Genomic DNA, 25,079 nt, shown 5'->3' with positions numbered 1-25,079 from the left:
TCTAGTATGAGAGAGTTTGGGGTTTTCCTCTTTGCTGAGGCAAGAGACAGTGCCTAAATGTTCCTTCCATCCCCTAATTAACGGTCTACCACATGCACTTGATGTATCATGAATTTGCCAGAAGCCATTAATCATTATTGTTAACCATACATCCAATTTTGTTTTCAGAGCAATTTTTCACTATATTTAACTTGCCTGTCCCTAAGAAAATTATAATGTTTTAGAGGAATGCACAAAAGTTTCAGCATTAACTTGATTAAACACCTGGTAGAGGACTGTGCCCACTGTGGAACTGAATACTAAGTGCAAATAAATTATGTTACTCATCCAACCCTCTGCAGAATATTGTGCCTTTTGAGACTTTAAATATACCTGTCACAATCAAGGAAAGATTAATACTTTCTTGGATGGAAAGCATTATTTTAATTTACTTGAAAAAGGACTCTATGCACATATAAAAGGGAACTTTCAGCTCAGTACAGGAACAGAGGACAATTGTTTCTTCTAGCTTGATCTTTGCATAGGGTATTGCAGGGTGTGGAAGCTAATTACCCCTGGGCACATTTATGAATTGCTTTTCTAGAATCAGGTTACAGGCATGGTGTTTTTGAAACATGCATTGTTGCCTCAGTGAATCATACAAATAGTAGGCGAAATCCCTTTTTATTCTTATGTAACAAAAATACAAATAAAAAAATCTCCATTCGTGAAAGACTTCTTGTCGAAAGAGTGGATAACCCCAGTAAGACACATCACAGTACTGCCATCACCTGTATCAGAAGGAACTAGTTTTGAGGCACTCTGACCATCTCCCTGTGCAGACAGTTTGCTGTCTCAGATATTTTCTGCCTCTCTGCTGTAGAACAGCAACTTGAGTGAGATCTTAACTAGGGGAACTGAACAGTTACTGCTTAATTTTCATTTATTGTTAATTCAAGAAGCTTGGCTGAGCAACAGTATACTTTCCCTCCTGGATATTTCAACTCTTGCAGATGAGCAAAATGGGATGTGAAAGCAAAAAACAGATGGTAACATCATCATCCCTTCTTTTTCCTCACTTCTTTTCTGATGAAATTTTCCATCTGCTTCTAGTTGCCTGTAGTCTTGGTTTATTTTAACTACATTCACCATTGCTCACATTCAGCCAAATACTCTTGACTCTGAGATACAGAGAGTGCTGTTGCTTACCTTCTGTGATGGCTAAAAGCAGAACCCTATCATTCTCTTTTGACTGTCACTTCCACCCACTTTAGCTTCCATTCAGAGTCATCCTATTTGGTATAACCAGTTTCACAAAGAGTCCGAATCTCACCTTAAATTAGCATTTTAACCACCTGGCCTACTGAGTACCCTGTCTCTCAGTTACACAGCAGCAACACTTCTACCTTGTTCTATATCATTACGTCTCAGCTTAATTTCATAAATGACTCTGGCACACGACCTGTGGACCTAATCATGCAATTCGTCTCCTCTGAGCTCTGTAGCGATCCTAGAGAGAATCACAGAGTGTAGTAGTGCTGTGGGAGATGAACTGCAATACTGGAGCACATGCACGCAGAATAAATTAAGGTGGAGTGTCCTTAGAGATGCAGTCAGGAGGTTTTAAGGGCTAGAACTAGTGGTCATGTGATAGAGAGATAAAGGGAGGGAGAGAACAAAAGAAAAAGAGGTAGAAAGGGAGGAAAGGAGGGGAAATATTTTTTTAGTTATATAGTATAAGCAACCATTAGTAGTAAATATTGCACCTTACTTAGTATGATTTTTAATATTGTAACTTACCATCGATAGCCAATTTGAGATCAGTCAGTGTAGTTCGAACTCTTGATATAACATGTTGCATGCGGTCAATTTCCTGACGGAGAAATATGTTGAGGGGTTGAAGAGCTCCCATCTTTTGAAGCTGGGCTTTCACCTAAACAGGAATAGTGCAACGATTATAAAATGTAATCTCCTGTTTCCCATGCAATAATTTTTGACAGTAAAAGGGTGGTTTTTTTCAATTGTATTGCATAATTCCTGAGAAAATAAACTTTTATGTAACAGATGGCCGTGCAAGTCCGGTGCCAACTGTAAGATCTAGCACACTGTGACTCATTAGCTTACCAAAAGGAGCTCCTCGTCATTATAAGGAGGGAAAGTTCCCTCTTTTTGAAGGGACACAGCAGTCCCTTCTGTCCTAGATAGGGGTCTTAGATCTTAAAGAAAAAGCAACCGACAGTTTGATGGTAACTTCTTCATACTTCCAAATTGTTCTGGGTGAACTTTTTCACCTCTTCTTGCCCTGATGAGCTGAAATAATGCTACAAATGGAGTTGAACTTAACAAGCGCAATGATATATAAAAGCTGGTATTTCCAATAGCACGTGACTCACTCATAAGACAAGGTGCTCATGGATGCATTACTAGGGAGGCAAGATTACCAGGAATAACAAAAATGCCACAGAATTCTGTTACACCATTATGCACACTATTTAGGAGGTGGAAGCTTTTGGCATCTTAATTTTTAAGGATAACAGTTTCGCTTATATTCAACAGATTTTCAAAATGGAGTTAGTTGTCTATGTTACTGAAGGACATGTCACTGTAGCAGTAGCAAAAGCATTCCCTGCCTCACTTCAGCAGATGATGCATGTACAGTTTGCTTCAGACATACACTGTGTGTTCCGTGTACATCAAAGATCACTGTATACCACAGTGCATGAGCGAGGATGTAGTCGCGTCTGCAGCAATCATGATGCCTATGCCTCACATAATGCCAGAATTCTTGATTTTTAAGACTCCCAAGTGGTTTTCGCCCACTACGACTCAGCTTTCAGAAAGCCAATGCTCGCCCCTCTGTATTCACTTCAACCTTCACACTGAAGCAGCCTGAAGCCTGATCTTTGCCATAGCCACTCCATCCCTCTGCAGGTGAAACTCTGCAAGGGGACTCTGCAACCAAAAAGAGGACTCAAACAGTAAAATAAGATCCCAAATTCAGATACCTATATGGCCATTAATTTACCATAAAAAAGCTGACCCAGAGGATCAGTTTGCTAAAATAATTTAAGCGCTCATTTGTGCTTACTAACAAGAGATGAAGGGAGAGTTAGAAAGTCTATCCTTTCAAAGAGCAGAATATCATTGGAATTCTACTGTAGCTAAGTAGAAACCACAAGATTTGGTATAATGTGTGCTATTTCATCAAGGCCAGAAGTCCACTGGCTTTTGCTTTGTGTTTTTACAGATATACTCATATATCTCATTGTATAAATTATTATGTACACTATACATTATATATACATACTAAACATTAACAAAGATCTTATTAGTACACTGAATAGCAAGTTTATGCATGATGAATATAATATAGCAGCTGAGTAGTATAATTGCTAGTATAAATGAGTACATGCTTCGACAATTTCCAATTCTCAAGTTTCAAATCCAAGCCCAATAAAATACTCTTTTTAACTTTATATGCTATTCTCCTTGGGAGACAGCTATCAGGAAGGTTATTCATCCTATTTTAATCACAAGGACCCATGAGTTTATCAGACAGAATGTCCAAGAAATAGGTGCTAGCCAATTATGCTAATGCTTTGCAGTGTGCACGTTCATTTTACAGACTGAGTTAATGTGTTTCTTCCTGTAGAAGAGAAAAAAAAAATTAAAATCAGCTATTATGAGACAAGAGCTGAGAAAATAAATTCTTTTTGGATAATTTACACAATGAAGTATTCTGACCTTTTTCATACAAAATCCAGAGAAAGCTTCTGTTTTCTGAAAATGTCACAGGGACTGATAATTCTCCCTCTTGCCAAAAAAGCAAAAAAAGAGTTTGATTTTTTCCCCAGAATACTTAGAAGTCTGGCACATGCCACTAATAAGAAAGGAATTATACATAATATAGTCCTTGCATGTTATCCTTTAAATAAGAAATACAACCTTTTTCTAGTGTACAAAGCCTGTGTTCGTTTCAGGAAACATTTAGAGGAACAATTTCTTCCACTTGAGGAAAAATTCTGTGGAAGATGCTGTTAAAAGGGTTATTTTCCAAAATATTGATATTTATTAATCTACAAAGAGAAGATTAAACAAATACTCCAAAATATTACTGTACTGTTAATCACACCATTTTTTTAATTAATGAATTATCAGAATTTAAACATTCTCCTGATATGTTTTCATGAACCTACAAAAATACCTGTAATACCTTGAATAATGGAGTGGACCAGTAATGCAGAAATTTATTAATCCATCCTAGAGATGTTCCCAGACCTCAGCCTGGAGCACCAAGCATAACCAGATATGAAAACTGAAAAAAATTACACAAATCAATCCTGATCTGCAGTGAGATTTACTAGGTGCGACACAGTGCCTTGGAAATTTTGCTGTTAAGATCAGTCTTAAATATCAGCTATGAGGTATGACTGACTGATTTTGTATTAGAATTCTTATCAAGCAATCAGATTACTTACTTCCAGTGCTGTATTTGTTATGACATGAAGAGATGGATCCCAACTGACAGAAAAAAACCCTCTAAAGACAAAACTCACTAACCAAAATAGCCTTTCTGAGATTAATGTGCTAATTCCATAAAGCCCACTTACAATACCTCCTTTTCATTATGCAAACAGCTGTCATCTAACATAAAACAAGGTGATTTAAGAAAGGAGCAACTAAAATAATAATTCCCTACATGATTTTGCAATGCATATCCCTACTGTGTCAGAATCCTCTATGCATATTTCTTAGCTGTCCCCAGGTCACCAACTCCTTTGTCACCACATACTTTATAGGACATTCAGCAGAAAAGAAGTTGCCAAACTCATGCCATGAAATGATCAGTGACCAAGTTGCTGTAGTAGTAACTGCCAATCATTTTCAGTAAATGCTATCATTTTCAATTAGACTTGCCTACTTGCTATACCTTTTGTCTGCAGAAATGGAAAGTCCCATCATCCCGTGAGCTCGTCTAAATAAGAGGCCTGATTAAGAAAGACAAGCTCAAGGCGTGTCCAAGACAAAGCTATTTTCAAGTGGTGTTAAGGAACACTTCCCTGTATATACAAGGAAGCAGGCAGTGAAATATGTAGAAAATAGCTGAAGCTCTAGAGTTGGGTGACCACCGTATCTGATAGGGTCGGTAAGTAAACCAGACACCTTACAAAGCATCTAAATTAGTTTTCCAGTTCAGGCCACCAATTTTTGTTGTTGTTGGTGGTGGTAGCAAAAACCCTACAGTTAAAATTAGACTCCAGGCATACAAACTGGCTTAGCTTCAAATTAAATTAACCCAAAAGATATGCCTCAGGGAGTCTAACATACTCCAACCACTAATGGGTGTTCAGCCTGCAGGCCCAGACAAGAGTTAGACTAAAGTAAATTCCCCAATAACACATGTAATGCAGGCCTGGAGCCCTTAGATGAACTCCTGTTCCCATGCAATCCTTGCTAATGTAGTCATGGCCTTAGGAGAGGATAAGACAAAACAGTACTACAAAAAATATTTAAGGAAAATATCTTTGCTACTTGGGTTAAAAGCCAACCTCCAATAAGGCGTAGTATCTCTGGAATGTCTCCATGACTATTCTCTAGCAAGCTGTTTTTCAAACTGCTAGGTCATTTTCATTATAAAACTCTGTGTGTGACAGGCTGACATTTAATCTTGCATCTATCTCCTCTCACATGGACTGAGTGGACCCAATCATTTTACCACAAGTCTCTCTGTTACCTGTGAGGCAAGACCCAGACACAAAAGAACTCTGCCTCTGCCTTTGGAGTGAGACAAATGAAGACAGTTTCAGGTCAGGAGTAAGGTTTATTTTGCTTTTCCATCACCTGTGTCAAAATGCTGACTGATGAAGCATGCAAAGGTGGCTTGTATCGTTTATAGTCTTTTGGGTGGACACAGTCAGTTCTTCGAGTGGTGAGAGGAAGCTTTACAAAGAACACCACAGCAAAAGAAATAGCACATATCACGGGGTAAAACAGTTGCCTGATTTTGAAAGTTGTTGGTTTCAAAGTCATTGCCAAAGGCTAATAATTGAGAACTAAAGCCCACTGTGTGATGGCCTGAAGTTTCTCTGGATTCACAATGTATCACGTACAATCTGGAGCTCTGAACGTCAGCATAATGGGTTTCAGTACCATCCACCCCTAACCTTGCCTGTTGGGGTTTTAACTCCAATCAAATTCACTCCACACTTTCTAAAGGGAGCCACAAGAACTGATCAAAGACAGCAAAGGCACCCGCCACTTTCCCTGAAGAGTATTTGCTTTTCATTACTTCATTTGTTTACTTATTTTTTGTTCCTTTTCTCCACTGATAGTATCTTTGTAACTGGGTTTCCAAAGACTACCACGTCATGGCCTCACTGGAGCACACTATTCTAAAAGCAAACCCAAGCTGCACTGCTAGGACTAATGAATGGTTTTCTTTTTAGTGCTCTTACCCAATGAGGCATGCATAGGAACTCTTTCTGACACATTCTCCCAGTCTCTTACAATTTAGTATATTAGTTTTATTTGTTTCAGGATTGTTAAACTGATCAAGTAGGTAATAAGGTTCTGAATACAGGTAATAATGTCCCGAATGACCAAATGTTGGCTTAAATTGACAAACAACAGAACTTATTCCCTTTTTTTCAGACATCACAGGAAGTAATTACAAAATCCATTTCACTCCTTATACTCACAAGCTTAATTTCATTTGCTTATTGTATTATAGCTTCTGTTAAATTCTGTTGTGTCTTCCCTCAGAGAACATCTAAACTTCTAATGAACCTCATGGCTATATGTCAGTGAACTTTTTTTTTTTCCCCCGTATTTTAGACATTCTTTTTTTTAACAAGTTTATGCAAACTTTCATTTAAAAGTTCTGCTTTCCTTACAGTTTACTCCTGCCCTCTCCATCCTTTCTAAGAGGCTCCAGAGCTTCAGTTCAGATAAGAAATACATTTGATACATAACTTTTGCTTATTATGTAGAGATTGCCACACTCCTGGAACCATAAACAACTGCAGCAGAGGTGGAACTGGGCACTAATGGGAGAAAAGGGAAATTCCACTTTGACAAAGAAAGTATTGGTAAAGATCCAAACGAGTTCTAAGATCTAGAGAAGAGAGAAGGGGTAAATCCATTAGACAGAATGAAGAAGGAAATACTGAAGAATCAGGAACTGCAGGAAATAATGTCAAATCTGATAATAGTGTAGAAGTAGTATCTGAAGCTGTAGTGCAGATGACATGGTCAAAGATATGCACAGAGGAACACATTATTACCAACAATAAACTGTTGGAAAATGACCATAGGATGTTCTGTAGATACTCAGAGCAAAGGAATGACTACCATGATACAAAAACAAAGTGTAATTTTTGGCTGGTTCAGTGGAAAAATACCTTGTCATCCATTAGTAATGTGGACTCAAGAAACAGCATGTAAATGAAGTGGTGTGATTAATCAAAAAGAAATGCATTTGACAGATCAAGATGTACAGAGCCTGAGAAAACTAGAAATCACCAGGAAGAGCTGGTATATAGACTTATTGATAGGAGGATGAACATTCTGAGCTCAGAATTCTTTTACAAGAGATACAGGGGTGAAAAGTAGATCCAACAGGACATCTTCTGACTGTGCCTGTAAGAACAAAGTGAGGGGAGAAAGCTGATGCTAAAGTATTAATACCTAATATGCATTTGTCCTGTACAAACCTGATTCTCCTTATGTGATTCATGAGAGAACAGCTGTCAAGCAAGTTGAAACAAAAGAGGTTTCCTTGAAGCTCAGAGAAGATGTCAGAGAAGTGGTACAGAAGCAATTCTATCTAATTTGAGTATCATTATAAAGATGATTGCTTATAAGAAAATGAAAACCTGCATCTATGATTGACAGATCATAAGAAGAGAATAGCTTGTCATACCACTGGATGATGAGAGTGAAACAGCAATGAAAATAATTGGTGGTGATTTTTTTATAGTCACATGGAAAAATATGTATTGTACCCATACTAGTAGTAAAACAGACAAGAGTGCAGGGTAGAACTTTCAAAATAAACCCTTCAGGATCTTTGTCCTTAATTACAGCTCATGGCTCCATAACTGGTTGTCTTCAAAGCTAAGACATTCAAGGAAGTGACTGAAAAAGTTGAGGCCTACTCTGTGTGTAGTTTTTGAAGATAACCTGAGTAAATACACCAAGAAGGAATGGCAGTGAATGACACCAAGATTAAACAGAAGAAATGCCAGAGAAAAACAGTATTTGTTCAAACAATTTAGAAGTGAGATTTGGATTAAATAAGCATGTTAGAATTTTAGAGCCCTAAAAGGCACTGAACAAACTTCCCAGGGGTAAAACCTAAGGGCAAGAATACCCCCTAGTTACAATATAAAGTCCAGCACTATTGATGTCTTCTAAGTATTACGAATTCTTCAGGAGGAAAAGAGTTGGCAGTTTAACAAAGGAATGAAGAAATACACCATCGGAGGATTTATCAAGTACATGGAAGAAAAATTAGCTCACTATACATATTACAAATATGGCAAAACCATATATGCTACCCAGGCATCCAGTATTCTGTTGCTATTGCAAACTGGAAAAAAAAAACCAAAACAAAAACAAAAAACAAACCAACAAAAACAAACCACCTACGGAGCTGAATAAAGCTGGAAGAAACTAGTTCCATGAGAAAACCTTTACCCTGACAGGAAGGATAAGGGAACAGGACTGAGAACAATCCAAGGTGTAGATTATAGGTGTAGATCCAAGGTGTAAATGATAAAATTATTAAATTAGTAATTAAGTGTTATTAAATAGTATACATACTGTATTTCATTTTATTTGCTCTTTATTATATTTATTTACTATTAAATAATAACGTGAAAACCAGAAAACTGACTCTACTCCAAATCAAATTCTACAAACAAAGGATTTATACACTATCACTGGGAATCACTCAATATGCAGGTGACAAAAAATTGAGACACAAAAGCATGGGTGGATGGAAAAGTAACTATATGGAGAAAGATGTTAGGAAACCTCACTAAAAAAAGTTGCACATCGTAAGTAGCTTGCCAAGAAGGGAATGAAAGGAGAAGTCTGAGTTGAATTATGACAGCACAGAAGAGGCTATTTGTAAAAGAAAGACATATTAAATCTGAGATTGATTGTAGAACAGAAAACAGGAAATATTGCCAGGGCCCCAAGACTATTGGTTGTAACATAAGAGGACATTCTAAGTTGGCCAGAGGAGAAAATAAAATATAACATAATGAGTTGCAATTCTGCATACTGGACACTTTACAAGCTTGGATTGCAACCAGGGGAAAAAAATCACTATCAGTGCAAACCAGAACTGTAAATACTAAAATCATGGAAATGAGGGGTTTGCAACAGTTAGGGTTCATCAAACACATGGCAAGACACCAGATGCTACTCACAAACTGATGCAAGAGTGCTTTATGCTGGATTTTTCCATTTAATTAGACTGTTAATTAAAAATGCAAGAAAAGATTGACAAATATATCTGTTAAGAATCAAACTGCAAAAAATCTGGGGCATGAAAAGGTCAGTGATAAAATCCATTACTCATAATGGTGGTATCATAATAAGAGTAGATAAACTGAAAGCTGTAACTACTATAAGATCACTGATGCTTCAGAAAGAAAGAGGCACTAGCGTACTAAAGGTACTCTCTGCTAAGGAGGGCAAGAACTTTCTGAAGTCTCTAATGGCTTTTCTGAGTTAAGGTGACTAATGAAGTGGACTATGGCATTTCAAATAAATGTTTCCAATGTAGGAATATTTTAGATTATAAACCAAAACAGACTATGCATCATTTTAAGAGCTTTTTTAAACACGTGTCAGATAAATTTAAGAAGCAGAATAAAACTCATAAAACATACACTTACATACACACATAAAACATCTGTATCTATAAGGCAACATATACCTCATGAGGATTATAATCTGGAGGTAACTTCTCTAGCATCTCATCAGCAAGACGCTGCACCACTGCTTCTCGGGCTTCCCCTCCTCCAGTGCTGCTGTCTTTGGGCTGGATGCTCACTATTGTACTTAATGTCTCATTAGCCAGGTTAGTCTGGTAAATTATATCTGCATTAGGGTGAAGTCCAAATACCTTAAAGTAAAAAGGAAAAAAATAGAAAAAAAACACACAATTTTTCCTTCTAGAATTGTATCAATGAAAGAATCTACGAAAATGGATAAACAAGGAAAAAAATCCTCAGTCTATAAGAAATAGATATGAATAGGTCAGTGGAAGTATACCCATTTAACCGGCCAAGGACCAAGCCCAAATTATACAAAAACATTGAGATAGGCTGCATACACAGTAGTGTTTTCATTCATATGAGTGGGTGTTTTTCAACTGATCTGATTATCTTCACATAGCAGGCTTTGGATCATGCTGTGGTGTGCTATCAGCGGGTACAAGCTGATTCCTTTCCACTGGCTCAGACTAGAGCTTGTTAGAAACCTGTCATATGTGGACACTGACACTTCACCACTAGCTCTTTGCCTCTACAGATCTATTGCTCTTGTACTAGCCCAAGTAGATGCCCCTCATATTCACACCAGTTACCATTTCTTACTTATTTAGTTTTACTCTGCCTCTTAGGCTTATAAAGCATGCAGCACAGTGAATGTAACACTGCCCATATTCGAAGTACCTAAAGATTTTATGACTGGTGATATATTCAGTATATTTTATGGTTTAGCTATTTTTAGTTTAGGTCTCCCGCTCCTTACTTCCCCTTCTTCTGAAATTGAATTATTTTATTTAAGACACAGCTAGCACAGAATTACAAAGCTGCCCTTTGTCTGAATGATAATAGCTTTCTCAGAAACTTCTGCTGAAATATCAGTAAGTCTCTAACTGTCAGGTTGACAACTGCAACTCTTCTCCAGGAGGAATTGTAGTGTGACTTATTTCACAAGCCCTCGCTCAATTATAGCTACTAACTATCTCCTACAAACTTCGAACCACTGATCCAACAATGAGGAAGGCTTGCCCTCAAACAGAGCACCAAAGCCACGCAATCTTCTATTTCTCATTTTTCATGTTTTCATATTTTACATTAGGATTTGGTGTATTACAAGAAGACACTTCTAGTAACCAATACTCACATACTCTGAGAACAGATAATGTAATATTGTTAGACTTGCAAATCCAGAAACTCAGAGACAAGGGATGTAAGTGTCTGCATCTGTGTCAAAGCCAGCATAGCTGCACTGATTTACATCAGCTGTGGATGTGATTCTTCCAACAGCACAAAGAACACAGTACAGACCTAACACTGTGTGTGAGAGAAGGTGTGACTATAACTAGTACAGAATTAAGTTCCAAGTAGGATTTAACATGTTTCACACATCACTGTTTATTCAGCCTGAAAATTTAGAGCTGTAAAAAGCGAAGATATCAATACACTTTATTTATCATCAAACAAAATACACACTTGAAGATACAATCTACTCTGCTTTTCCTCTTGCATAATAAGGGTTGCTTTGTTAGTTTTTGCTCTAGCAGATTTTGTGGCAATGCTATAGCCCAAGTTAGAAACATGAAAAATATCTGCTGTTGTGAATGTAAATTGTAGTACTAGTACAAGGGATGACTTCATAATTGGTGTAACAGTGCCAAAGGGATGTTAGATGGGAGATGACTCTGGTCCTATATTTTTATGCAAGTGGTATATGAATGAATAAGAATAAAGAAACCAGAGTTGTAAAGCAATGGGTGGACCAGCGTCTTGGATATCCTGTAAATTAATCAAGCAGCCAAATTTCTTATTCTTTTTGATCCAATATCTTTGGGAATTTTGATTAAAAATGGGGTGTTGGATTCTGTCTTTCAGGGGTTTTTTAGCCTGATAAATCCTCAAATCCAATTGCTAAAGTTCTACACCCCTCTGAAATCAAAGTAATTTTCAAAGGGATTGCTGAGTTCAATAGCCCTCTTCAGAAGTCAGTATTTATTCTGATCAGAGGTTGAAATTTCATCAAAAGAGTGAGGGTACAGCAATCAGACTTATTCAGTCTTTCTTTCTTAACCAAAAATGGAAAGAGGAGGAAACAAAGATACACTGTTTTGACAAGCACAATATCCCTTGCGGAACAAAGACGACTGGGAGCTCAAAAGGTTAAAGGTTTCCATGAGCAATTTTGACAGGTTTTGGAATTACAGAAGAAAGCCATAGCTTTCTTCCTAACCCGTGAAAATGTGAAGGAGAAAAAAGCTGTTTGCATTTCTGGATTTGATCCTATTTACATAAAAGTCAAAGGTAAAATTCCCCTACATCAAACCATAAATACAGATTTTTTTAAAATACTTTTAAAATACATTTCAGCATTGTGAGATAGGTTCCCAAGGGCTTAGAAAAGCAGATCCATGAAAGCAGCACCTGAAATCTGATAAAGTCAAAGTTCTTACACTGATAGGAGCCATTTCATGAGCTGGGTTCAAATGAATCCCACTAGTGCATTACCATGGCTGCATTTACCCTCACTTGGAAAAGGTGCATCGTTGCCAGCACAAATACCCTTTGCATTCTGCTTTTACTACCTTCAGAGATGCAAAACTTTTCAAATTTATTTTATGACCTTGGAATCTTCTCCCTCGCTTAGCCAGCACATTATTGGTAACAGAAAACCATTTTTTTCTGCTCAGTCCTGCCTATTTAATTTTAGTAGAACTTACCTTCAAAGGCATTTATCAAGTCAACAGCAATGAGACAGAAATCCAGAGCATTCACTTCTGTCTCATTTTTAACCAACTTCGTCACAAGTGCCTGTACTAGAGGGAGCAGAAAGATGCAGTGCTCCAGTTAACGTGACCACTGCAGTATACACACACTGTCATGTAACAGTGGTGGCAACCAGGAGCTACCCTGCATACCCTACCCCATCAATTCAAGGCAACATCCAGATCTTCCTATTGTCAAAATGGAATAATCTCCCAATTATAACTTGCAGAATGAGACCATATGGCTTTTTTGTTTTCATTATTTCTCAGTTCACGTCTGCTCAGTCCCACGCAGACTCGCAACACTGTGCCAGGAACTTGTCATTAATGCACTCAAATTTTGTGGGCTGCTTGAACTCTGCTGTATCACCCTTCCAGCAGATAATTAAGGTCGTTAAAGTCCCTCATGAGGACCAGGGCCTATGAATGTGAAAGTTCTTCCAACTGTTTGCAAAAGGCCTCATCTACCTCTTTCTAGCAGATCTATGCTGGATACCCACTATAGTGGTCAGCCTGCTAATCGTGACCTATATGTTCATTGCTCTGGAAAATATACCTAATTAAATGATCTGACAAAAGCTTCCTTTAATACTTTGAAATATTTTACCTCAGGTGTATCAATCACTGGCAATTGCTCTATGTACTGGAGATAGTCTTCAACTGTTTTCCCTTTTGGAATAACATAATCTTTGTAGAAACAAAATTTTTCACTAAACATATGCTCTCCAAACCACACTCTTGCATATGTATTCAGCAGGGCTTTGTCAAGGTCATCAGTGACACGGCCACCATACTGTACTTCTCCAAGCATATAGCGAACACAGCTCCAGTTCACTCCACGCTTTATGTCCATATCATCCAAATGATTCTGAACAAATTGCACGCTGGCTGTGAAGTCTGCCTGATTAAATTCATAAGGAATATTCCAGCCCAATGGACCAAACTTTCGTCTTTCCTGTAAAATAGACAGAGTTAAAGGTAAAAGGCTGATTGATAGTAATTGTGAAGAAAACATTAAGTGCTGAAGAGTACACGAAATATACTAAGAATGCAGTAGTCCAGCTGGGGTTATATTTCACCAACTTTAAAAAAATTATTCTTCTCTTAACACACTTAAGGCCAAATGCTTGATTAATTATCTAGAAGTTAAACATTTCTTTATTTATCATCATCAGTGGTAAAATACAAGCAAAGAATAGGAATATTAACATTTTCACAAAGAAAAAATTCTCTTCAAGTGCAGCAAATCTGTGAGTCTACAGATACAGTTCCTGAATTTCAAAAATTCAGCTACTGTTTTAGGAAAGGATGTCCAAACTCATCAACCTTGATCATTGTCTGTGTGCCTCCTACGGAGTAGGTATATTTGTACCACTGATGTCTCTGCACAGTGCAGATGCAAGTAACAAAAGCTGCTTCTTACTGAGTCAATTACAGAGGCAGCTGGCAGTATATGGTTGTTGGGGCAATATCTGGTATTTAAACATTCTTAATTTCCACCACAAAAGAAGCAATGGGCCAAAGATAAGCATACTACAGGCTTCCATTGGACCAGAGTGTATCAGTGCATGGATACCACAGAGTTAAATTAACTAGGCATCAAATATAAACTAAGGATACTGCAAAATCTATCAATAGAATGATGAAAAGTTGTGGTAAATCCATAAAGCACTTTCTTTAATGGAACTTGTGAAAGACAAGACCCAAAATCATCTTCCACCTTCATTTCCTCCTACAGGTGCAGAAAAGATTTATATTTACTCTCTTAGCCCTCTCATTGTGAAAGTAGCAGTTTTAAGACTACGGTTTTCCAACCCAAGCTGTAAATTTCTTTAGTGGTCTTTTATGATTTAAAATATTAGTAAAAAAAACAGTTAGTTGAAAGACAAATCACACAGCTATGTCCAAAGACTCTAACAGAAGAGTACACTAATTGATCATTGGTTGACTGTCCCTTTTTACTCTTTAATACCATCCCTCTTGGAGGCACAAGATCAACATGAGCACAGTTTTAAGACAGTTGGAGTAATAGAGGTCCATTGTTTTCTTTCTTATTTTATTTGTATTAATTTACCAACACATGATTTCCATTTAAACAAGCTTTTCATTTAATAACATGATGCATTAATGAACGAAACATGGCTTTATAACAGAAGAAAAGAAACATATTTTTAAACCTGAACCGTTGTGTGAAGAAATGCCACAGCATATAGCAATGGTTTCCACTGTGGCATGTTGCTCACTTCTAGGTGATCCTGAGTAACAGCTGAGTATGTTCGTTTTAAGCCCGCCTTCACACCTAGAAAATAAGTATAAAAAAGTAATATATAAGCAAAACAATGTATGTGACCCATAATTCCAACTTCTGTTAAGCAGAGTTCTCTATTCCAATTTCCAGTATCATCTTATCCATAGCTTCAAATAAACTCTTTGAATCAATTATCTGTTCAGCTGGTCATAGCAGGCAAACTTACATTTTGTTTCTGGTAGATGACACACCAAATTAAGTTCAGGAGCAGCTGGAAGGAATTACACTGAAGTAATCATGTTCTGAAGGTTACGATTAACAACTGAAAAATAAACCTAAGTATTCAGCAACTGTATGGTAATCAAAGACACCTAACGTCATATGAAATATAGCACTGAATATCCAAGAGTTTGTGTTTCCATATTTACATATAAAATGAGATTTTAGTTCTACCAAAAATAATTTTCTTTAGATTTAATTCCTGTAATAATCTCAGAATTTTGTATGCAGCTTCTCAAACTTGCATACAGGTACCAAGCTGATGAGATGAGAACCTAAATTCATAGTGAAAATACAACACCTGGGGAGGTTTGTTTGAGCACTGACATTTCAAATTCCAGGAACAGCTTTAGGCAGATGATACAATCTCAGCTTCCATGGAATACTTAAGCCCCACTACTGCCAGATGCTTTCAGGCAGCATTACTGAAGCATCATCTGCCTTTGGCAGACACCACCGAGCATGACTGACACCAGGTCCCTCTTACGATATCTTTCACCTAATCAGCTTAACACGAGTCTAAAAAGACAGATTGCAAGTGCAATGAATAGATTGTCTAAATCATACTTCCTATGACATAAGATTTTTTGCTTCTTTCCTACTTCACAAAGATCCTGTAGAACAGTATTTCAAAAATAGCTTTTCAAAATATAATAAGGGTATCATAAGATAGTTCCAAACGCGAGATCCAAATCCAAAGTAATCAAACAAAAGTGCTGCCAATGTGGCAGGACAGTATCAGGCAACAAAAATGCTTATATTTCATCCTAACATAAATTGTTACACTGGGCATATTTCTATTACTAAATGAAAACTGTAAATTGGCTGTAACCTGACCTATAAAACAACCTCTTGGAGCTACAGGATGTCATCATTTGAATGATAAGAAGGGGTCACAGTCCAATAAAAAGATGCTGAGCAGTGAATTAAAAGGGGGGAGAAGAGAAAAAAGTAAGAAAATTTTAACAGCAGAGTGACTAACTGCTCTCAAGAGTGGAGTACATACACTGGAACAGAATGTCTTTCAGAAGATCAGGCATTTTGTAGACCTCTTACTAATGTTCAAAGGAAGATGAATACTGAAATAAGAGGTTTAAATGACTGAGGCGTTAAATACGACCTTGGATAAAAATTCTCAGCTCCTACTGACTTCATTAACTGAAATCAGTGGCAACACACATATATAAATGAAGGGCAAGTTAATGCATTACACAGTTAGTGAAAGATGAGAGAGTTAAAAGACAAAATAAGTGTCAGGCCTGAGGATTTCTTTCTAACATAGTCCAAAATATAAAATAGCCTGCCCTCATCACACATAATATGTAGGTAGAAGGCAGGGTAGTAAGTTACTTCTATAAGTGTATGAAGGACGTCTTCAGGTAGCAGCATAGAGAGAGACATTCAGCCACAGGACAGCAAGAGGTTGGAGGCTACTTAGAAAAGCTGGATATTTTCATATCACAAAGAACAACACCAAGTAGTTGCAGCTGGAAGAGACCTCTGGGGTCACCTTGCGTAACACCCCTTCTCAAAGCAGGGTCAGCTAGAGCTGGTTGCTCAGTACCTTATCCATTTGGGTTTTGAGGATGGAGTCTATAAACTCACTGAGAAAGCTGTTCCAGTGTCTGACCACCCTCACTGTGGGTGAAGTTTTTTTCTGATGCTGAAGTGAAATATCCTGAATTTCCATTTGTGACCATCATCTCTTTCTGTCACTTGGCACCTCTGAGAGAGGTTTTATTGTTTTCTTTACTCCCTCCCATCATTATTTATATGCATTGATAAGATACCCTTTCTCTCCTCAAGGTTAAACAATCACAGCTCTCTCAGCCTCTCCTTGTATGTCACGTTCTCCAATACCTTCAGCATCTTTGTGACCTGTCACTGGACTCATTCTGTCCATCTATTTCTTGCACTGGGGAGGTCTGATCTGGACACACCACTCCAAATGAACTCTCACCATGGCTGAGTAGAGAAGATTCACCTCCCTCAACCTTCTGGAAATGATCTTCCTAATGTCACTCAGGGTTTTGCAGGCCATCTTTGTTCCATGGGCGTATTGCTGGCTTATGTTCCACTTGATTTCTGTCAGGAATCCCAGGTCCTTTTCTGCAAAGCTGCTTTACAGCTGGTCGACCCCATCATGTATGAGTGCATGAGGTTCGTTCTCCCCAGTGGGAGTACTTGGCATTTCCCTGTGCTGAAGTTCAGCAGATTCCTGCCAGACCATTTCTCCAGCCTGTGAAACTCCCACTAAAGAACAACATGACCTTCTTGTGTATCAGCCCCCTCTTCTGACTTTGTATGAACTACAAACTTGCTGAGGGTGTCCCATCATCCAGGTCATTAGTGAAAATTCCAACCACTGCTCACCCCAGTGTTGACCCCTGGGGTACATCACTAGTGACTGTTCTCCTGATGGATTTATGCAGCTGTCCACAACTCTTAGAGTCTGGGAGTTCACAATTTTCCATCCACCTCACTGACCACTTCTGTAAGGCCTACTCCATCAGCACGTTTATAAGGATGTACTGGGGGGCTGTGTTAAAAGTCTTCCTGAAGTCAAGATAAATAAGACCCTATGCTCTCCCCTCATCCACTAAACCTATCATTTTATTGTAGAAGCCTAGCAGGTTGGTTACTAGGCTCAAATAATAGTAAGTAATCAGTGGCTTTCAATCCTGCAAAGTTCTGCATCTGCAGCACAATAACCCCATGCTCTTGTACAAACTGAGGTCTGCTAGCTGAGATCTACCGGTAAACACTCCAGGATTATTGCAGATGCCATGTTGACTATAAGCCAAACTTGCACCCTTCTTGCAGGTAAGGCAATTCGGATAGTGGGCAACCTTGGAAGAAGCACAGCCAGTAGATTGAAGGAAGTTCTTATCACTTTCCACTTAACACTGATCAGACTTCCCTTTGGATATGTTTTACAGTTTTGGCACACAAGGGAGGTGTGGAGAAACTGGATGGGGCAATAAAGGTGGTCAGGTACTGAGAATGCATGACCTACAAAGATAAGACAAGAAGGCTGAGTTTGATTAGTCCATTGAAGAGGGGGATGAGGTATGCAAAACCCAGCTTAAACTGTGAATACTGAAAGGCAGCAGGTAATTGTGTGCATGTATGAGGGACAGTGCTGTCCAAAACTGAAATTTTTAACTTTCAAGGACAAACCTGCTACTTGCTAGCTGTGAATGGTACAGGCTGCAAAGAGTGAAACATCCTGAATCCACAATTAATACAGAAATATGAGTCAGAACTGCCAATTAGTACACTGATCACACATTGCGCTTCTGCACATAAACTACTTAGGTTACCAAAACTGGGAGCTTAGAGGCCCAGAAAGCATAAGATGATCATCCTAGACTGCGGAACCATCCTGGAAGTGGGGAAAGATCCTGGGCCATAGATGCACAGAGGCAAGTGCCAGGGGATACCCAGGGACCTGGGCCAGTAATGTCCAAGACTTGTAGCTGCAAGTAGCTGCACAACATGAAGCTACACATGGCTTTCTGCCTGACCTTCCTGGACCAGCAGCGATCTCTCCAGTGGGAAGGGAACTCAGGATTAAATGAATGCAATACAGGAAGCTGGGAGCATGAGACAGGGAACATGTAAAATAAGCAAGAAGCATAAAAGCCCTAATCTCATCGGTTCTTAGGTAAACCCTGGTATTCAGATCCACTATGGGTTGTTATTAACTGTCTTGCCTGTGACTGAGGCTAAGGGGTAATTCAGTAGCAGCTCACCAATACTTGAAGGACAGTTACAAAGATGGTGGTATCAGGCTCCTGCCAGAAGTGCCAGATGACATAACAAGAAGCAACAGTGACAGTTACGCACTACTTGGGAGGTTGGGTGTTCAGGAGAGTCCTTGCTTTTCATTACTCTAGAGCACAGGATTGGTCTCACTTTGCATCCCTGGGTGGGGTCAACGGGACAGAAAGAAAAGAGTGGTGGAGTGTACTAAACTTAAAAAAGGACCACTCACCTGGCATTCTCCACAGGTTCTACACAAACAACAAAATCCTGTTTTTTAAAACAATAAATTTTAAAACAATAAATTCCTGTTACAAAACCAAACGATATCCATTTTCTCCTCAAAAGAGTCATGCTTTACACATCGCAAGACTGACTTACACAGTCCTGTATTTAGCTAATGAAACAAAGAAAATAAAAAGTAAAACACCACACAGAGTATAGTGACACAGGGCCAGGAGGGAGGGAAGCAAGTCCCAAAACTCAAAAAATGCAAGGCTTCTTACCTTGAGGGGGTTCATTAGTAAATTTGATAGAGGACTGTAAAAGATTAATAGGAAACTCTGGGTGAGCCTCTGTAGTGATCCAGGCCCTGAAACCTTCATTCACAGATTCTGTTGTTGCGATGGTGTCCATCAATTCACTAAGAAACTCCAAGCCAAGGTGGCAGTTCTGTAGAAGGAGCCATCCTCCATCTTGCATGCACTGATTTAACAGGCGCCTTGCATGGACCTCCTGGCCCTGACCCATTGAAATGGCACGACAGGGAATGTTCTGGAAGGAAAACAGAAAGTTTCTTTTATAGATTGGTCTTCAGAAGGATTATACACATGATGTATTGCTTCTGTAGGTCCATGTGCAGTGACACTGTGCCACAAAGAAACCCGCTAATCAATGGAGACTGATTATATTAAAATGGAATAAAGAAAAAAGCAAAACCCTCCAAGTTGCTCTTATCCTCCACTTGCTGAAAGAAAACTACACCCACTGGACATAATCTTGTTGTGCAGGTCTCACAAAGTCAATGGAATAAGACAACTGAAACACTTTCCTTTCTCCACTTCTCCAAATAAAGCAGGACATGCACACAGCAACATAGCTGCCTGGTTACTCTTTTCCAAGGATGTTGACTATCTCGAGATGGACAGATATTAAGGCCTCACATTATAATTAATGCACAGAGTAAAGCCAACAATTTTGGTGTATTTTTACTGCCTGAACATACTTAGAGAACCATCAAGGAAGCATGCAGGACAGGAAGGATTGGTTCATATCAACTCATTCCTTAGTAAACGTATTGTTAATTGGCAGCTGTGGAGCCACTGATTCAGAGGATTCTAGTTTGGTGATCTGCTAGATTTAGCTAGTTTTCTTGCTGTTAGTTTTCTGTATTCAGAAGAGACAAAGCTCATAAATGCAAACACAATTCTGGAAATTCATGGATCCTTTCCTCCAGAGTCTGTGGGATAAGAAAGCCAGTTGTTTAGAAAAACAGAAGATGATACAAGCTCTCACAAAGGGATCTGAAAGTCCTAGAAGCTGACTAGATTGCAATCAGGACCGTACAAGTTTGTAACTAACATGCAGGCACACCGCCTCTTGCTAATTGTTTTTACTACCCTTGTTCCTGTTAAGTAAGTAGTCCCCTGGCTTAGGTTTGCTGCCTGACTCCTACCAGGGAAAACAAGAATTATCGAACACAGTTGAGCATATTATTCTATATACATGTTGAGGGCAAGGAAAAGGATGAAAAGTCTTAGCTTTATGGACAGTTTCATGTTGAAGACCTACAGCCGAGTATCCCTCATAAGGGATGAACCGCATAAAGACTTATCAATCTGGGCCTATCTTCACCTGGCTGAGAGCTACAAAGGTTAAGTTTTCCTGCTACTGGGATTCTCTCACTGTGAAACAAAAAAGAAGAAAGTCATCCAGTCCTAAACAGCGTGGATGAGGCCGCTCTACTTTTGCAGGAGAAAAAGGTTAAGTGTATTGACACAAGCTGTGCTGGGTCATTTGGTCTGAGAGTCAGAAAACAGACCCTGAACTGATTTTACTGAACAGTATAAATACAGCTACTGTATATGATCCTCCACATCGTGGCAAAAGATTTAAGGAGAAAAGAATGCCAAAGATAAGAAAGTAGTTAAATCTTGCTCTCAGGTCAGTAAAACCTGAAATTGCAGCTAAAAGAAGCAAAGCTAAATAGCCTGTGAAGTTGGCTATGTGCTGGAGGAGCAAACACTTCACCTTTTCTAAGATATATCTGAGTACAGCTAGAACTCCTGTAAGTCAAGGACTATGACTACCCCTGCAGAGTGCATAAATATTCAGCTGGTACATTATTCCCTAACAAAGCATCTGCTCATAATTTGCTCTTCTCAGCAATGTTACCTCGCAAATGTATAACCATTAAAGGTTACAGAAACATCAAGACAAGGAAAAAATATTTTTCACAGTGGATTGTCCTCATTTTACTTCTTCTGAAAGAACTCTATCAAAATGTCTGCATACGGAATGTTTCTTTCAATAGTGACTCATACCAATATATCTTTGTCATCTTAATACATCACTATCCAGATGAAAATACCATCATTTTAGTCACTACAGTGGCTCTGACATTTCTGTTGAAGGTTCTCTGCATCACTCCCTGAAAGAAGAAACTATCTCTAAAATAATAAAAATATCTGGTTTTAATGAAGTCAAAGTGCTAGGCATAATGAACTTCATTTTAATTCAAAATGTTAAATTTTCACTCCATCTTCACGTGGAAGTAAAGGCGGCAGAAATCCAACTAGTTTTTAGATAGAACTTGCTTTGTTTATAAGCAAGGTTATATAGCTTAGTAGTCACAGATACTGTTTTCATTTCTTTGGGAGAAGGCCACCTAAACCCCTAAATTTTAGAGTGAAAAATAAATTCCGGTCGCAAATTCAAATATTTCCAACTGTATATAATTGATTTATATTGTGAATATCATACTTAGGCATACCATCAGTACTGTCAATCCATTTTAAGACTAGAAAGCATGCCTGTAAAAGGGAAATCACTGAGAAACAGGCTCAGCATATATTTTTGAAGTTTTCTATCATTAAGGAGAAAAAAAAGAACAATAAATAGGATACTTTGGAGGTCTAGAACTACATAAATCCATATATATCCTTGGAGCAGCTAACATGTTAAGCCAAAGCTTTATTCTGGGGAAAAAAAAAAAAAAGCAGAGAAAGCCCAGAGAAAGACAGGAACTAAGTACAATCTGTTGACAAACTAGTAAAGTCAACACCAAGCCCCTTGCAAATGTTTATGAAAACTGTAAACGATTTCTAGACACATTTTTCAAAAGCTAGAGCACTACTGAAGCGCTCCTCCATTCCCACCATGTTAAGATATGTTTTTACTTAAAAAAAGATCTGTGTTTGTACTTGGATTTGCAGAATTTGGATGGCTTTTGCAAATTTGAAAAGTTTCTATATGCTGTATGGTAAACATTACAGTTAACTTTAGATTTGCAGCTGACACTACCGTTGAACTGCTGGTTATGACAGCTCACCTGATGTTGCCTTGTTCATCAGGCAGGTGTGAATGAACAAGGCAATCTCTTTAGCTCTTTTGCAACCTCACTTTCTATTATTCTGTACATGTTTCTTAAAGCATGAAAACATATTGAAATTGACCACTGCAATATACTTCCTGAATGACAGCAAAAACTGACGTCTTGTAACAGTCACAATTACAGGGCGCCTTCAACCTACCAGCACTTGCCCAGACACGATAAGGTCTTGCTTAAGATTTAACAGAAGGGGGTAGCATTTTGTTCCACTCCTTGAAAGGGTGACTCTAAGTGACCAGCTGATTTCAAGTGACTCCATTAGGAGGTTAGTGTCCCTCATCCCCTCAGATGGGCAACGGGATAGGATAGAAATACTCAGTTCCTCGAAGCAAATCAGAGTTAAGTTTCAATTGTGTGCTCTCTCTTTCTCTTTATTGATTACAGAAACTATCTCCTACTAGAGACAGGGTAAGTACATATCTAGGAGTCCATTTCACAGGATACACATGTTGAAGAGATGAATAGGAGAATGAAAACATCATCACAAAGCTGACACTCCATTTGTATTCATACTATAGGCCATGAAAATAGGAATCCAATCACAAATACCTAATGTGTTTACTTGGACTTGAAAAGGGACTAAAAAAAATTGCCCATTTCTAGTCTATAAATATTCTTGCAGTTAATTTCAAATCTTCTACAAAATCAAAATGTCTTTCATACCTTAGGAAAAGGCAATAGAATATTTTGTGAAGAGGAATAAAAATGTTCTTCCAATGCATTGCTTCCAATAAACCTAAAAATCCTGCTCACCCAACGGCCGTTCTTCTACCTCTTCCCTCTGGCTGCACAGTTTTTGGGGATAAGGATCACATCAACAACCTGAGACTTAAGATTACTAAGTTTAAACACCCAAGTGAGAGTTAGGGCATAATTCAAGCACTCTGTATCACAATCAGACAAATAAAATGAAATAGTCTCAATTTTCAAAGAAAATGAGCACCTAAACTTTCTAATTAATAAGTTAAAGACATTTGTGGGTGCTCCCCCAAGACTTTTGAAAGTCTTACTTAGTGCATACCAAAATCCTGCACCTCTAAATGAAGACATATTCTAACAGGGAGGAAAATTTATGGACATCTACTGTGAATAACTTCTTCTTGGGAAAGTTATACTTGCATCTACATTGTGAACTGTAAAACATGACGCACAGAATGCCTGAAAGTGATGCTGTGCTGTAAGAAATGTTGAATGTCTCCATTGTGAACTGACTGAATGGTAGGGTCTCCAAATTAATTTCTCTTGTCACCATATTTATGATTTTTTCCTGTATCTGCTCGTAATCGTCAATACTGTCAGTTCCTGCAGTGAATGCGATACAGTGTAGACCACAAATATCACATTGTTGTAATAGCTAAGTACTTTCACTAAGTAATGGACTATTATAGTCTGCTAGATAAAGACAGAGGGGTCCTTGGAATTAAACAACTGTAAAAAGCAAGAATGTAACATTTCCATTTCCTCAGTAAATGTGCTTTGGCTTCTGGTCCAAATTTAACTTCCAGAGAACACTGGTATGAATATAAATATCATCATTCCAACATCTATAAAATGTGGAAATACCATTTCTAGTTCAAAGGATAGTTTTAAATGTCTTTATCAGCTCTAGCAAACTCAGTTTAGGAGGATACCTTTGATTTTGCAAGACGTTCTATATTTTCAGTGGGGTCAGACCCCACTGATAAAAAGCACGTCAAAGGTGTTCGACAGTCGCTTTCTGCCCACATTGCTTCCATTTCAAGTATAAATCCCTCCGCATATCTTCCTCCAAGAGATTCTGCAATGTAGTGTCGAGCCTAAAAAACACGTTACCAGAAATATATACTTTTTAACTTTTTTTATTTAGCATTAATGACAGAGATGGAATTTACCAATACCTACATTGAAAGGCAATGACTTTCTAAACGACTTTTATTTTCAACTTCGGTGTATCAAAAGTTACGGTCTACAGGAGGCAACCATTGAAATTCCCAGATAGCAAGCTTCAAGCTAAGAAAAGAAAGAATTCTGCTCACACAACAGCTGCCCTGTGAACATTGTTGCTAGAGGATGCTAAATGTTTTTTTAAAAAGAACTAAAGAAATCCATGCAGAATAGATCCACTGTTGGATCTGAGGGCAGCCCAGAAATTGGCCCTAAATTGCTGACTCTAAAGCTTGGTGGACAGCCAAACAAAAGAGTTTCTCTATGCCAGCCCCATTCTTAGCTCCTCTAAGCATGTATTGTTGACACTGTCTCTACAGCATAGCAGATTAGACATCTTTCATCTGACCCAGTTACAATCTTCCATATATTTGTTGGAACTTCAAACAAAATCTCCTGTCCAGTGGTTATCCAATTCAAGTCTCTTAGCTGAATATCTATTTCTATAAAACATAAACACAGCTCAGACTTTGCCCTTGAAGGTCAAACCTTCCCTATGCCCCTATTGTCCTCTT

At 38.3% G+C, this 25,079-nt stretch overlaps 1 protein-coding gene across 1 annotated transcript in view; it reads right to left on the bottom strand.

Annotated features, from left to right (window-relative positions):
- Window positions 1-1,779: 1,779 nt before the first annotated feature.
- The window catches only part of LOC104505366 (dynein heavy chain 5, axonemal-like), a gene marked incomplete at both ends in the record, with an annotated part of 39,094 nt that continues 15,794 nt past the window's right edge, over window positions 1,780-25,079 (bottom strand). The window contains 6 exons of the mRNA XM_010153076.1: window positions 1,780-1,912; window positions 9,929-10,117; window positions 13,347-13,694; window positions 14,917-15,038; window positions 19,538-19,805; window positions 24,273-24,437. Coding sequence (XP_010151378.1) covers window positions 1,780-1,912; window positions 9,929-10,117; window positions 13,347-13,694; window positions 14,917-15,038; window positions 19,538-19,805; window positions 24,273-24,437 — 1,225 coding nt within the window. The remainder of the gene's footprint in view (window positions 1,913-9,928; window positions 10,118-13,346; window positions 13,695-14,916; window positions 15,039-19,537; window positions 19,806-24,272; window positions 24,438-25,079) is intronic.

Source organism: Eurypyga helias, unplaced genomic scaffold (assembly GCF_000690775.1).
Source record: "Eurypyga helias isolate BGI_N326 unplaced genomic scaffold, ASM69077v1 scaffold9626, whole genome shotgun sequence".
NCBI lineage: Eukaryota > Metazoa > Chordata > Aves > Eurypygiformes > Eurypygidae > Eurypyga > Eurypyga helias.
The sequence above is the reverse complement of the archived record's forward strand: the minus strand, read 5'-3'. Positions and strand labels throughout refer to the sequence as shown.